General features: G+C 41.5%; 1 protein-coding gene across 4 annotated transcripts in view; it reads left to right on the forward strand.

The window, feature by feature from the left end:
* Positions 1 to 13546, forward strand: part of LOC121714945 (tripartite motif-containing protein 16-like) — a 1397702-nt gene that overhangs the window by 1853 nt on the left and 1382303 nt on the right. For 2 of the 4 annotated variants that reach the window (XM_042100206.1, XM_042100205.1), the window contains exons 2-3: positions 7371 to 7466; positions 8567 to 8800. In XM_042100206.1, the coding sequence (XP_041956140.1) occupies positions 7371 to 7466; positions 8567 to 8800 (330 nt within the window). Of the gene's footprint in view, positions 1 to 7370; positions 7467 to 8566; positions 8801 to 9916; positions 10086 to 10199; positions 10233 to 10473; positions 10534 to 10909; positions 10967 to 12029; positions 12779 to 13546 lie in introns of those variants that run through there. The other 2 variants (XM_042100204.1, XM_042100203.1) reach the window with 2 other exon arrangements.

A 13546-nucleotide genomic window follows, 5' to 3' on the forward strand; every position in this document is an offset into this window, starting at 1 on the left:
TTTAATATTGGTGCACATCTCTTCAGAGCCTTCACACCTGCAAAGTTGTGTGAATGGTAAGTTGTTACTCTTGCAAGAACACCTTCTACTGCATTGGCTGGCAAGACAACAGCACTTCACAAGCTCCACAACAGCCTGTGGTGCTGGTGGAAGTTTTGACAGAGCAGGAGCCCATTGCCCATCAACAATTTGCCTCCATCCCAGTGATAGTGAGTCAAGAATCTTTGGAGCAGGCACTGTATCTTGTGCCCAAACATTTGCTTGCCTGTGTGCTCTCAGAATTTCAATTTCAACTTAATTTCACTTATAGAGCATCAAAACATTACCCATGTCTCATGGCGCTTTACAGAGTGTTAAACATTCAGACAGAGCCAATGAGTAACAGGGGCGAGGAAAAACTCGCAAGAACTCGCAAGGGCCTGACCCATCTGCCTGGGGTCAGTTACAGGACAGTAAGGTCTATATACAGAGAATAGAACATGGTATTTAGAGCCACCTGAGGTATGTGTTACAAAGTGGTTAGATGGTTACATAACCAGTATGATAATGCATGAATCCTATTTAGTGTTAAGTTCAAATAGTCCAGTGTAGGGGATGAATTGTCCATAGGGATTAGGAGTTGTCATCGGGCAAGTAGTGGGTCTCTAGGCTGCGCGGGTAGGAATCCGAGCATGGGGACAGCAATAGACGATGGTAGGACAATCATAGGGATGGGATTCCTTAGTTCCCGAGTTCCACTGAAGGGCTTTAGCTGTTTGAAAACCATGTTTTGAGGAGCTGACACACAAATTTCTCACATCCAGCTAACACGTCTGGAGATGGATGAGGACCTACTACAAGCCTACAAAGTGTGTTAATGACATCATCACGACTTGTTTGACTTAAAACAGAAACCTTTCCTTTCCCACGGGATAAAAGTAAATGGCGGGACAAACGGTTGTCTTTCAATTTCCTGACAGGATACAATAGGATACCCGATAGGTCCACCGACTCTATGCACGATGTGATTGGCTGGACCTAAGTTGGGTTTTTCCACCTCACAAGCCAACGGAGAGTTGCTAGACTACCTGGCTAGAAATTACATTTGCTGCTGCTAGGGTGCGTCAAGATTTCTAGGCTGAGATGTATCTTTTGTCGACGTTCTCCAGTGCCCATGATAATGAGACTGTCTTCGTTGATGTCTGGTACCCTGCGAAGGGCAAGCACCAAGACATCTGTGTGACGAGTAGATATGTGGGGTTTTGCCAAAAATGACTTACTGCTACTGCCACCTTTGTGTGTGTGAACTGTGACTGGCAGTTTACATAGTTCAACAGCTTTATGAGCAAGGTAGAGGACGAGGTTGGCTTTGGTTTCCTTCGATCCCAGAAAGCTTTAAAGTCTTTGATTGGTGTAGTCTTGTATTTTGTATCCCTTATCATGAGCTTTTTCCCATTGTATCGACCTGTCTCGTCCTGTCTTTCATGGAGTTTGTGATGGTATAGTTGTTAAATAATAAGTAGCCTATATGTCATTGTAGCCTCGTGCCTCACTTTCAACATTTTCAAAGAAGCATTCTGCCAGATCTTAGCAACAGTTTATGTCATTTTTCCTGACAACCATCTCCTGCACAACAGCCATGCCATCTATTAAGATGCTATCCAATGTGTGTGTTAATTGCACTGAGCTACTCTCTGTAGATTGTTCAGATGATGCTGTAACCAGTCACAATTCATGGATGAAGGCAGACTTAGCTGTAGTGGGCAGCATTAGGCTTGCATATAATCAACAAATTCATATGTTCCCACAATTTCCTGCAAGTCCTGTTAACAGAATTATTGAAGACCAAAGAGCTCATTGTGGACTTCAGGAAGCTTTCTATCTGAGGAGGCTAAAGAAGGTCCACTGCCTCCTCAGATCATGGTGAACTTCTACCCCTGCACCATCAAGCGTATCCTTACCAACTGTGTCACAGTTTGGTATGGCAACTGCTCTGCCCACGACAGAAAAGCATTGCAGAGGGTGGTGAAAACAGCCCAACGCATCACTGGTTCCTCACTCCCCTCCATTGAGGCCATCCAGGGCAAGTGATGCTTGCATAAGGCGCACAGCAGGTTCAGAGGAAGCTTTCCTGCAGCTGAACTCTAGCTCTGCATCCTGGTTGACAACCAACCTACAAAGCCACCCCCGCCCAATGCCTCCTTGCCTGTGCCTGTTGAGGTGTCCACGACCATAGCAATCTTGACAGGGACAACAACCTCTGTATATCACATTGCACTTTTCTTTTTTTTGCACTTCTGGTTAGACGCAAACCACATTTCATTGTCTTCATACTTGTACTCTGCAATGACAATGAAGTTGAATCTAATCTAATCTAATCTATTGTGGTGAGTGCAGAACAATACTTTAATTCAAATGATTATTAGGTTATGTGAAGGAAACTTTTAATCAGTCAATGTGTTTTTCTGGGTATGCCAATAAACAGCATAATGGTGGTTACACCAATCACTGGTTGATAATCATGACATCTCATGTCACCCATGGTCATATTTATTACCTAAGTCATTCAATTTTATTAGAAAATGTATGTATATAATGATAATACCTAACATATATCCATTTAAAATGTTTAAAAAGGCGATTATTTGCAATTTTTGGTGATATAGCCGCCATCTTGGATTTTGGACCTGTGCAGTCCGGGAAAAAATTGGAAACAGGTAGTTTTGCAAACTATAGGGTCTGAAGGGTATGAAATGTTCCAAACACCTTTTTTTGCTACATATCGCCCTGCACTAGTAAGTGATCGTGTATGTACTGTAGGCTTAGATTTTGATGCAGTAGGCTACAGACTAAACCACATGTTGCTTTCTCTGCTTTTTACCTCATAGGCCTAATAAAATATTCACTTAGCAAAGATAATGTCAAACTATTCTGGCAACGTCTCGTTTCATAACTTGATTGCATTTTTGTCCGCTTTTCATCACATTATTATGACCATTAAATGTAGGCTATTTTGCATGCTAAAATCTGATTCATCACAGGTAAACACAATAAAGAATGGGAACGTAAATTGTATTATGTATTCTAAGTTGTAATTCCTCTGTATGTCCTGTTGGTGACCTCGGTGAGAAGCACTGTTAAGACGCTCTTAAGGCCCATTCACACCAAAAACGATAACGATAACGATAACTATAAATAAATATCGTTCTTGTTAATATGAATGACGACGTTCACACATAAACTATAACGATAACGACATGAAGAACGTTATCGTTGGGGATCACTTTCAGAGTGATTTTCACAACAATAAAATGCTAATAGCCAATCAGAACCCATCGAATTTTAGCCCTCACATTTATTAACACAATGAGAGACTTTGTTTATCGTTGTTCAGTGTGAACGCTTTTATCGTTATGGTTATAGTTATAGTTATCGTTATCGTTCTTGGTGTGAATGGGCCTTTAGCCGATAACGAGTACTCTGGAGCACTCGTAGATCTACGAGTGTTTTCACGATGCTCTTAAGCTACGATGGTTTCGGGAAACAGTCGGCAAATCTTAAGATGTTCGTAAGAGGGACTTTACGACGCTCTTAAGATGCTTTCGGGGAAGTGGGCCCACATCAACAAGGTCTAGTTAGCAAAGCCTATACTACTGCATCAACTTGTTGCGTTAGCCTCAAAATGTATTATTTTCTTCTCTAAGGCCATTTGTGATTCTCCAGGTTGGGGGTGAGGAAAGTTGCATGGTTCTTTGCAGATATATAGGGCTGAGAAGGTGCACCATTCTCCCTACACGTTAGTTAACCGTCAAAATTACTTTTGAAGCTATTATATTAAGTTATAGCAAGGTTTTAACTTGCACAGGATGTTTTAACTGGCTACTGGTGGCTTTTGTGTCTGTTTCCCACCCAATAATTTAGGTTGGGAGCTAAGACCTAGCCTGATTTCCAGACTTACTTTGTTAAGAAAGTCTGGCCTCTCACAATTCGGAAACATTTCAAATCCTAGCATCATACACTTTGTGATAACTTCCAGCCTAACCAATCATATTGATCAGGGATTCCAAATGTTACCTACTTCACCTAACTTTTACAAACTGATAATAAATCTCATTGGCAGTCAGTCAGGAAGCAATGCATTTTGGTCTACCTTTGCTGTACATACAATTGCATCTTCCAACTGCTTATATAATATAGCCTAACCCATCGAGATTGCATTATAGTGCCAGCTATTTGAACAAAAAAAAATAAATTTTTTCAAAAATACATTTTTTCAAGTCTATCAGAGAAATCTGGGTGATTTACAACCTGACTTAAATAACCCAATAATGGGCGGTAGGCCTACCCCATGGTACAAGACTGCGCTGATTGGACAATGATTCAGTGGTAGGCTAGATTAAACTGAAAAGGCTGAGGCATTAGACCAATAAGACTCCAGTAAACATACAATAAATGTTTGGAGGCTTGGTTAGTTTTTTTTTTTTTTTTTTAATCTTTTCGCACAGTTGCCAATGGAATGTATGACAGAGCAGTGCGAACACAAATTGTTTTACAGGCTAGGCCTACTACAAAACATCTCCACCAGTTGGTACCAAATACATGCCAAATAATAGCCGATCTTTGAAAGCTTTTTGAAATGAAACGTTTGGAAATGATTCCGTTGTTGTAGGCTATAGCTACATTTGTGTTTGGCCATTAAAATTCACTAGCCTACATAGGCCCACCCTTCATTCAGACTCTCTACCATTAAACATCTATTCCTTAAAAATGTTATTATGGTTGTCACAGCAAACATAAATTAAAGTCTGAGTAGCCTATGTAAGTTATTCATATATAGGCTGGCTAATCTTTTTTCTTTTCGTTCGCCTAATGCTATTTAATGTTAATGACGAAATCTTGTTTGCACACACCTGTCTTTCCCAAGCTGTGCAGTAGCCTACATGCTCCTGAATTCACACGAAACGAAACAGAAAGTATAGCTCCTGACCAGGGCCCAGTTTCCCGATAACGACGGAGACACGCTCTTACAAGGGTTTTCTACGATTCATCTTACGATCGTTCGTTTGGTTTTTCCGACTGTTTCCCGAACATGCGCGTGCACTGCTCTTAAGATGCTCTTAAGGGGAGCTGTCCACGTTAATAGTTCTGAAATATCCTCTGATTTGACGGTGATGTCAGGTGACTGCACGTCACAGCTATAGGCCTACCATTTAAACTTCGGATCTACACATTAATTCACATCAGTACGAAAATAGAAACACTTTGACATCTGCATGTAAGCATCCCAAGTAGGTTATATACCACACAGAGACATAAATAATTGTAATTATTTTAAGATTAGATTGTAATTTTTCGCGGTGTCACTTAAGAACACGTTTGAAGATAAGAAAGAAGTCGAGTAAGAAAGAGAGGAAATGTGTAGGCTTAGATTTTGATGCAGTAATGTCAAACTATTCTGGCAACGTCTCGTTTCATAACTTGACTGCATTTTTGTCCGCTTTTCATCACATTATTATGACCATTAAATGTAGGCTATTTTGCACGCTAAAATCTGATTCATCACAGGTAAACACAATAAAGAATGGGAACGTAAATTGGATTATGTATTCTAAGTTGTAATTCCTCTGTATGTCCTGTTGGTGACCTCAGTGAGAAGTACTGTTTTCCTTTTCTTTGCGTCTTCCGTCAAGGGTTTTCGCTGCTTCTTCGCCGGCTCTGCCATTATACACACGTTTGCAACAATCTCTAGCGTTTCGTTAGCCTGCCTCTGTGCTGTAAACTGATCCTGCTTCGGTCGCCGGGTAGGATACACCGAACTTGCAAGTGGGATATTCTTCCTACAGGCAGTTGGGGCGGGCGAGAGAGCCTTCATTCGCCCCGTAATGAGTCATTTAACCATATACCGACTTACGAAGATGATTCATTAACACGAAAACGTTGCCTGGTGTCCCTTTAATTACTGTTTATGTTTGTGTTTTAGTGTAGCGTGATTCCAATTTTAGTCTCGTGTGTAACCCTTCGTGTTGGTGTGTCCCCCCTTGTGCGTGTAGTTTAGGGTATGCCTTTGACTTCCATGTGTATGATATTCTTGGTCTGACTCCCTGAGGCTGAACTTGTCAATAAAGCTTAGTGAACAAAGTAGTGGTGTGGTCATTATACTATTGTCAAAAGACTCAGACAGAGGCCTCAGTGGGTGGGAGAGCTGCCTGCCGCTTTCCTGGAAGAGTTGGGGGGAGCAGAAGACTTATCCACGGGCAGGGGCTCAACAAGCTGATGCCAATGAGAGCCCTTATAAGGGCTTAAAAAAAGCCTTTGAAGTCCCTGGGGCGATGTGAGAGGAAACGTGGGGCGGTGATCCGGGCCTGGCTGCTGTGGAGCCAGAGCGGGGAGGTCCCGGAGTACCTGCCCCCGCCGGGGGAGTTCGTGCGGTTGATGGCGGCCAATCTCCGGTCCTCCCTGGCGGATTGGATGGCGGCGGCCTGGCCGGCATTGCATCTTAGGCGTGGGCCCTTTGTCGCTGCATCGGTCAAAGCAGCGAGATGGAGTGGCAGCCTGGGAGGACGTGCCTGGTTTGGTTCTCACTGGGATCCCGAGCGGCGGGCTGACTTCTGGGTGGGGCAGAGGGTGGGCGCCTGAAGTGACTGTCTTTCTCCTCTGGGTGCGCGTGAGAGACATCATGCAGTGTAGGCACTTGTTCCAGTTGGCCTGTTGGCCGGCGCCTTTCAAAAAAGCTGGTGCCCGCACTGGACCGCTAGCAGTTGTGGTTGTGCTCCTGTCGGTGAGTGTGCTCCTGCGGTGTGCGCCCCATGTGTGTTGGTGGTACCATGGACAGTTGGACTGGGTGGCGGAGTGCCGCACCGACGTTTGCCTGCAGCTGAGGGAGAGGCGATTGCCGAGGACGGCAATGGCATGCGAGGGGGCTGTGTAACGTCGGTGCTGTATGAGGACTGTGTGTTACGGTCCGACACTAGTGCATGCTGGGGGATTCTGGGAGAACTTTGGGGTTGTTTTTGTGTGTGTTTATGCCTTTAATTACTGTTTATGTGTTTTAGTGTAGAGTGATTCCCCTTTTAGTTCTATCTCCTGTGTGACCCTTCGTGTTGGTGTGGCTGTGTCCACCCCTGTGCGTGTAGTGTATGAGTGTCTTTGACTTCCCTAGCGTATACTGTGTTGGTCTTGGTCTGTGTCTCTGCTCCCGAACCTGTCAATAAAGCTTGCTGAACGAAGTATTGGAGTAGTCGTCATAGTATGATCCTGATAGCTGCGTGTTTTCTGTAGAGATTCATATCATGCCTGCTGAGATAGCCTACCTGATTATAATCATTAAGATGATATAATTGTGATATAAATATGTAAATGAAAGTGGTTGTGTGTGTTTTTTTTATCATCAGAAGCAGATGGGCAAGACACAGATAGGATTCCAGCAGATAATCCAGGAAAGAGAGAAGGAGCTGCAGGAGTTGAGAAAGTCTCTGGAGACTCTCAAGGTGAGTACTGACCACAGGAGAATGTTGGATCCTGGAAGTGTCACTTGGTCTTGTTATTTCAGCAAGCTTTGATGTCTCAGGATTACATGTTATCACGGTGTCATCAGTCATTATTGTCAGCACACTCCCTCTCATATTCTGATGCCTAATCTGCCACACAACAAGACCCACATTTCCGAAGTTGGAGTGCAAATGATGGATTCTATGACATATCCACGCAGCCGGTGATTGCTCATCATCACAGCTGAAATAGGGATTTGCCATTGATGAAATTAATTGTTATCCTGTTATGTGCAGGATTTCTTTATGTAAAAACGTGCTTCAGCTAGCCTAGAACTCATTTTTGTTCATAACCAATCAAGTAATGATAACAATGATGATCGTCCTTTTAGAGAGTAATAGTGTTGTCACAATACCAAAATTATTGTTTAGATACTGATACCAAGTCAAGAATTGTGATTTCGATGCTTTTTTGATACTTTTTTAAAAAGTTATTTGATTTGGGGGCCCCCACCACCTTGACGTCATCAGTAATATTGAATATTATCATTCACACCAGTGGCCATCCTAGATTCTGCTCAACCCTATGAAATTCCAGTGCAGTCTGGCATGGCAAACCCTTGGCCTGTTAGTCACAAAGAGCCAAGGCAATGCTGTTGATGCATTGTTGAAAGACATGGTTTAACAGGAATTGACCTTATGCACAAAAAGCTCTTGTGGTAGCTCATTTGTTTCTGGTGTAGCTTTAGCTGTGTTGTATCGGCATCTTCTGTTATGTTCTGCTCCTTACATGCTCCGACAATGAAAATATTGTTTGCCCAATAATAACTATTTCAACGCACGCATAAATCCTTTTACATTGTAGCATGGTGATTCACTAGATGCAACAACCAACCGGGTCCGTGTAGACACTAATTACATTAACAATAGCAGCAGGTTCAAACACATCTGGCTCTACTGGAAACAAATGAGTTACCTGAAGAGCCTTTCAAGCATAAGGCCTATTAGCCTTGAATCAAGTAAATTACACCATGAGCTACTTTTCAGCTTCACCTCCCTCTGTGTGTCTCCTGCCCTCCTCTTTGTGTGTCTCCTAACAGAGTTCTGCACAGACAGCAGTGGAGGACAGTGAGAGGATCTTCACTGAGATGATCCGCTCCATTGAGAGAAGGCGCTCTGAGGTGACAGAGCTGATCAGAGCTCAGGAGAAGGCTGAGGTGAGTTGGGCTGAAGGACTCCTGAAGCGACTGGAGCAGGAGATTGCTGAGCTGAAGAGGAGAGATGCTGAGTTGGAGCAGCTTTCACACATAGACGATCACATCCATTTCCTCAAGGTAACATTGACCTGACCTCCTGAAACTGAAATTAAATGTAAAGTATGAAACAGGGCCTGATGTACTAAGAATTAGCGCCAAATTACCGCCTGTTTGTAATAACGCAATTTGCACCTTAAAACATGGCATCTTATGTACAAAACAGACCGGACATGGATGAAAGCACATTTTGCATGCCACTGGAGCGCAGAATTGTGAACTGTGCTTTTCTTACTCATACATACATACTGTATACATTTATTGGAAGTTCGAGGGGAGTATCGCGCAAAAACATGGGAGGAGAAGTGTTAATAGTGATTGATTAGGTATTCCGCCACATGTATGAAAACGGCACACGTTTTGTGGTGAAAATGTTCCGACTTTTAAAAGCAGGTGTCATCCAAATTGCGGTTAAATGCGTCAATTAGAGAAACTTTCAAAGACAAATAAAATAAATAAAAATACAAAAAAAAAACAGTAATGATAATGATGAACTGATTATGATTGTAGATAAAGGAACATTTCTAAAGGGAGATAGATTATTCCAGAATCGAGGGGCAGCAAAGAAAAGCCCTATCACCTTTCGCTTTTAGGTAGGATTGCATTGGGGACTGAAAGAAGATGTTGCGAGGAAGACCTTAGTGGCCTAGAAGGACCGTAGGGACATAAAAGGTCACAGATATACTGTGGGTGCCATCCCATTTAGGGCTTTGAAAACAAAAAGCAAAATTTAGCAAAACCTAATGAAGTGAAAGCTTAGTAAATTCCATGCAATATGACAAGGCACAGCGTTTGCTTTCTGCGGACAGAAAAAACCTGCTATTTGTCTTTGTAGGTAACATCGGGCCCTGTGTATTTAGCGGATACATTTCTGTGCAACATAGACATATGCCCATATGAACAGTGTGTAATAAAATCTGTATTTGTGCTGATGTGTATGATGTGTGATTAGAGTAAAAATAGTTTGTATTGTTTTTAGTAAGTGCAGTATGTATCTAACATGTACTGTACACACTTAAATGCACTAATGCATAATTACACATACACTAAACCAACTAATTCAGCAGTCTTTGTGGAAACAGAGTTGACTGAATATGCAGGTGGCCTGTCTCACCTTATGTGTGTCTCTTTATGCAGAATGCTGTGTCAGTCACTGGTGCTCCTTGCAGTACAGCTCCAACCAACATGGCCTTCAGGAGTTTCTCTTTTGAGGCTGTGAAAGAATCAGTCTCTGCAGTGAAGGTGCAGCTGGAGTTGACACTGGATGGCATCTTCAAGCAGGAAGTAGCCAAGATATCTACAGCAGGTTGGACAAACATCTAGAATTGACACAATCATGAACTTCTTTTAAAAGACACTGTCACAGTGTTTGAATTGCTATGGATTCATTTGACTCTGTATTTTCTCTGTCTCTCAACAGTGGCACATATCCAGATCATTCGGTCTTTAGAATGTGAGTCATTATGTTACATTCCCTTCAACAATAACACTTCCTTTCAGAGCTAACAGACCTGTCACAAATGCTAAAAACAAACATTTCCTAAAGTGGAGTACATATGAAGATAATATATGCACATATTATCTTCATATGTACTCCACTTTGGGAAATGTTTGTTTTTAGCATTTGTGACAGAATGTGTGTTTGTTTTTTCTGTTGATCCTGGGTGATTGAGTGTCTCTGTGTTGGTTCCCAGATACTGATCCTGAACTCCCAGTCAGAAGAACAGAGAGTAAGGGCATGCTACCACAAACCAGTTAGTCTTTACTGTTTTTCTTCTTCTAACAGCCTGCAAGGCTTTATATCTGGGGTCTAGCAAGGGAATGATAGTTTCACTGAAATGAAAGAGTGTGGCTTGGCTCCAGAGTTTGAAATGAAGGCCCTTTATATGTTATGTGTAAAAATACCTTAATATTTTCATGAAGGGTTTAGGAGAAAATTAAACACTGGGGGCCCTATCCTACACACAGCAAATCTTGAAGCCAGCCACTGAAAATGATAACGCCACTGACCAAGAAATAACTGATCCAAAGTAAAATGAGCAGCTCTACACTGTGATAAGACCTTATAGCAACGAGTCACAGCAACACAATGTAAAGTTTTATTGTTAGTAAAGTGATTCTCTGTTTCAGTGTCTGATATCCAGGCTGTTTTTCCTGAACCAGTTACCAGAGAGGAGCTATTGCAGTGTAAGTTGGACACACACACAGACACGCCCACAGACAAACTTTAGTTGTATTCAGACGTGCACTGAACTCTGTACATGATCCGGGCATCAAGTCACAATTATTTTACCTGGAAATCAATGACACTACCAGACCCCTAGTCAGGATGTCACACGGGTGAGAGTATTTAGTCTACAAAAAGGTCACACGGGTGAGAGTATTTAGTCTACAAAAAGCAAAGGTAAATTCACACCAAGCAAGGGGGTGTGTTGATGACGTTCTGTGCGAAACTGATGATATTTCCTTGGCTTTGATTGTAGCCGATAAGTTTATGATCATCATAATCAAGTTCATCCATTTATTCTCATTCATGACAGACTAGCACTAATTGGCAAAGCCGGGAAGTTCCCATGAACATCCATTGCATCGCGATTTAACTGACTATAGGCTATATATGGCCAGATTGTGTCTATAGCCTTTATGTAGACCGGGCTACCGCTTGGTTGAGAACGATAACTTTTGGAAAAAGGACAGGTGCTAGACAAACTTTAGCCTATGTTAAAAATAAGACAGTCTTAAAAGAGCAATGTTTCAATCCCCAGGATCTTCGGATGGTAATTTGTTGCCCTTTTTAAGGAAAATAAAACTCATGTTTTCAGACTTTCTTTTCATTTCAATGAAATGGACTTGCCATAATTATTAGCATTATCATCATTATTGATTGATATATTGTGTGTCATACCCCGACCATATATTGTGCGTCAAGCCTGGCTACTCCCCTCACTTGAACCACACAGAGTATTTACTGCAGGTATGAACCACTCCCACTGTGTCCCACAAGTGTCCTCTTGTGAGGTTCATGTCTGAACACTTGACTCTGGAGATCCAGACCTAATTGCACGGACATCGTCTGGAGGTCATGTGTGAAAAGGACTACAGAGTATCAGACATACAGTACTACTATACAAAACTATTACACACAAACACAATGCACATGTACACACACACACACACACACACACTATAACCCCCAAATATGTTGTGTTGAAATCTAAGTTTGTCCTATTTTTTTCTTACTCTCCATCAGATTCCTGTCACTTCACACTGGATCCAAACACAGCACACAGACACCTCCATCTGTCTGAGGGGAACAGGAGGGTGGAGTGGAGAGATGAGCTCCAGTCCTATCCTGATCATCCAGAGAGATTTGATAAGTGTTGTCAGTTGCTGTGTAGAGAGGGTGTGTCTGGACGCTGCTACTGGGAGGTTGAGTGGAGTGGGGAGGGTCGTATATCAGTCTCATATAAAAGCATCAGCAGGAAAGGAGGTAAGGAGTGTGGGTTTGGATATAATGATCAGTCCTGGATGCTGGAACGCTGCAGCTCCAGCTCCTATTTCTTGCACAGTAATAAACAGACTAAACTCCCTCTAGTGGCCAGCTCCAGAATAGGAGTGTATGTGGATCACAGGGCAGGAACTCTGGCCTTCTACAGCATCTCTGACAAAATGACCCTCCTGCACAGAGTTCAGACCACATTCACTCACACACTCTACCCTGGGTTTTATATATACATGGGATCATCAGTGAAGCTGTTGTGACCCACATTGTATACAGCAGTACAGAAAAGTAAAGATACAGATGAGTCATTCCGTGTCAAATCAGACAAAATCCAGGAAAATAGTTGCAAAGTTTGTCTACACAATGTTTAGGTTCCATAACTAAAACCTGTAAACTATTTTTGTTCAATTCTATTATTTTCATAGTTTTTTGCCCTTGATTGTTTACACTCTCTAAAAGGCCTTATCTTGGAGGCCATGTTTGGACATTCATATCTTTATATATATGTATTTATATATTTACATATATTACTTTCTCTTTAGACTAGCCTATGGACTGTGATATGGCTAAATGGACTATATATATATATATATATATATATATATATATATATATATATATATATATATATATATATATATAATTTTTCTCCTTTTTTGATATATATTTTTTTTCCTTCTATTTGTTTTATCTGTGAAGCGACCTTGGGTGTCCTGAAAGGCGTTTTTTAAATAAAATGTATTATTATTATTAAAAGCCATTATTCCTAGCCTGACCAAACTTTGTAGAATGGAAGACAAATATGTTCTTAGTACGATTCAATCATTAAAAGTTTGTACCACAAACTTCTCATTGGTTTGATAGTAGTCCCTAGTTTCAGAAAAAAACATGCAAAATAAGTGATATTGAGGGTCTCAAAACTCAGTATTTTCTCTAGAAAGATAATCCTTTTTTAATGTTTTCCCAAAAAGTGAAGTCTCTAAAACAAAAGGCCATGATAATAATAAGGATAAAACAAGGCGTGTTTGCATTTTTGTATCATTTTCATGCAACTGAAATGTATGAAAATGCATCCCCATTCACAGAATAAATGCATGTAGTTACAGGTGTTTTAGGAACATAACAAAAGGAACAAAATACTATGCTGTGTTTCACCTGAGGGGCCTCTAAAATCTATTGTTTATTGTAAATGTTTATTTTGGTGTTCCCAAAACACCTGTAACTACATGCATATTCTGTGAATGGGACTTGCTACAATATTGGTA

Source organism: Alosa sapidissima, chromosome 8 (assembly GCF_018492685.1).
Source record: "Alosa sapidissima isolate fAloSap1 chromosome 8, fAloSap1.pri, whole genome shotgun sequence".
Lineage (NCBI taxonomy): Eukaryota > Metazoa > Chordata > Actinopteri > Clupeiformes > Clupeidae > Alosa > Alosa sapidissima.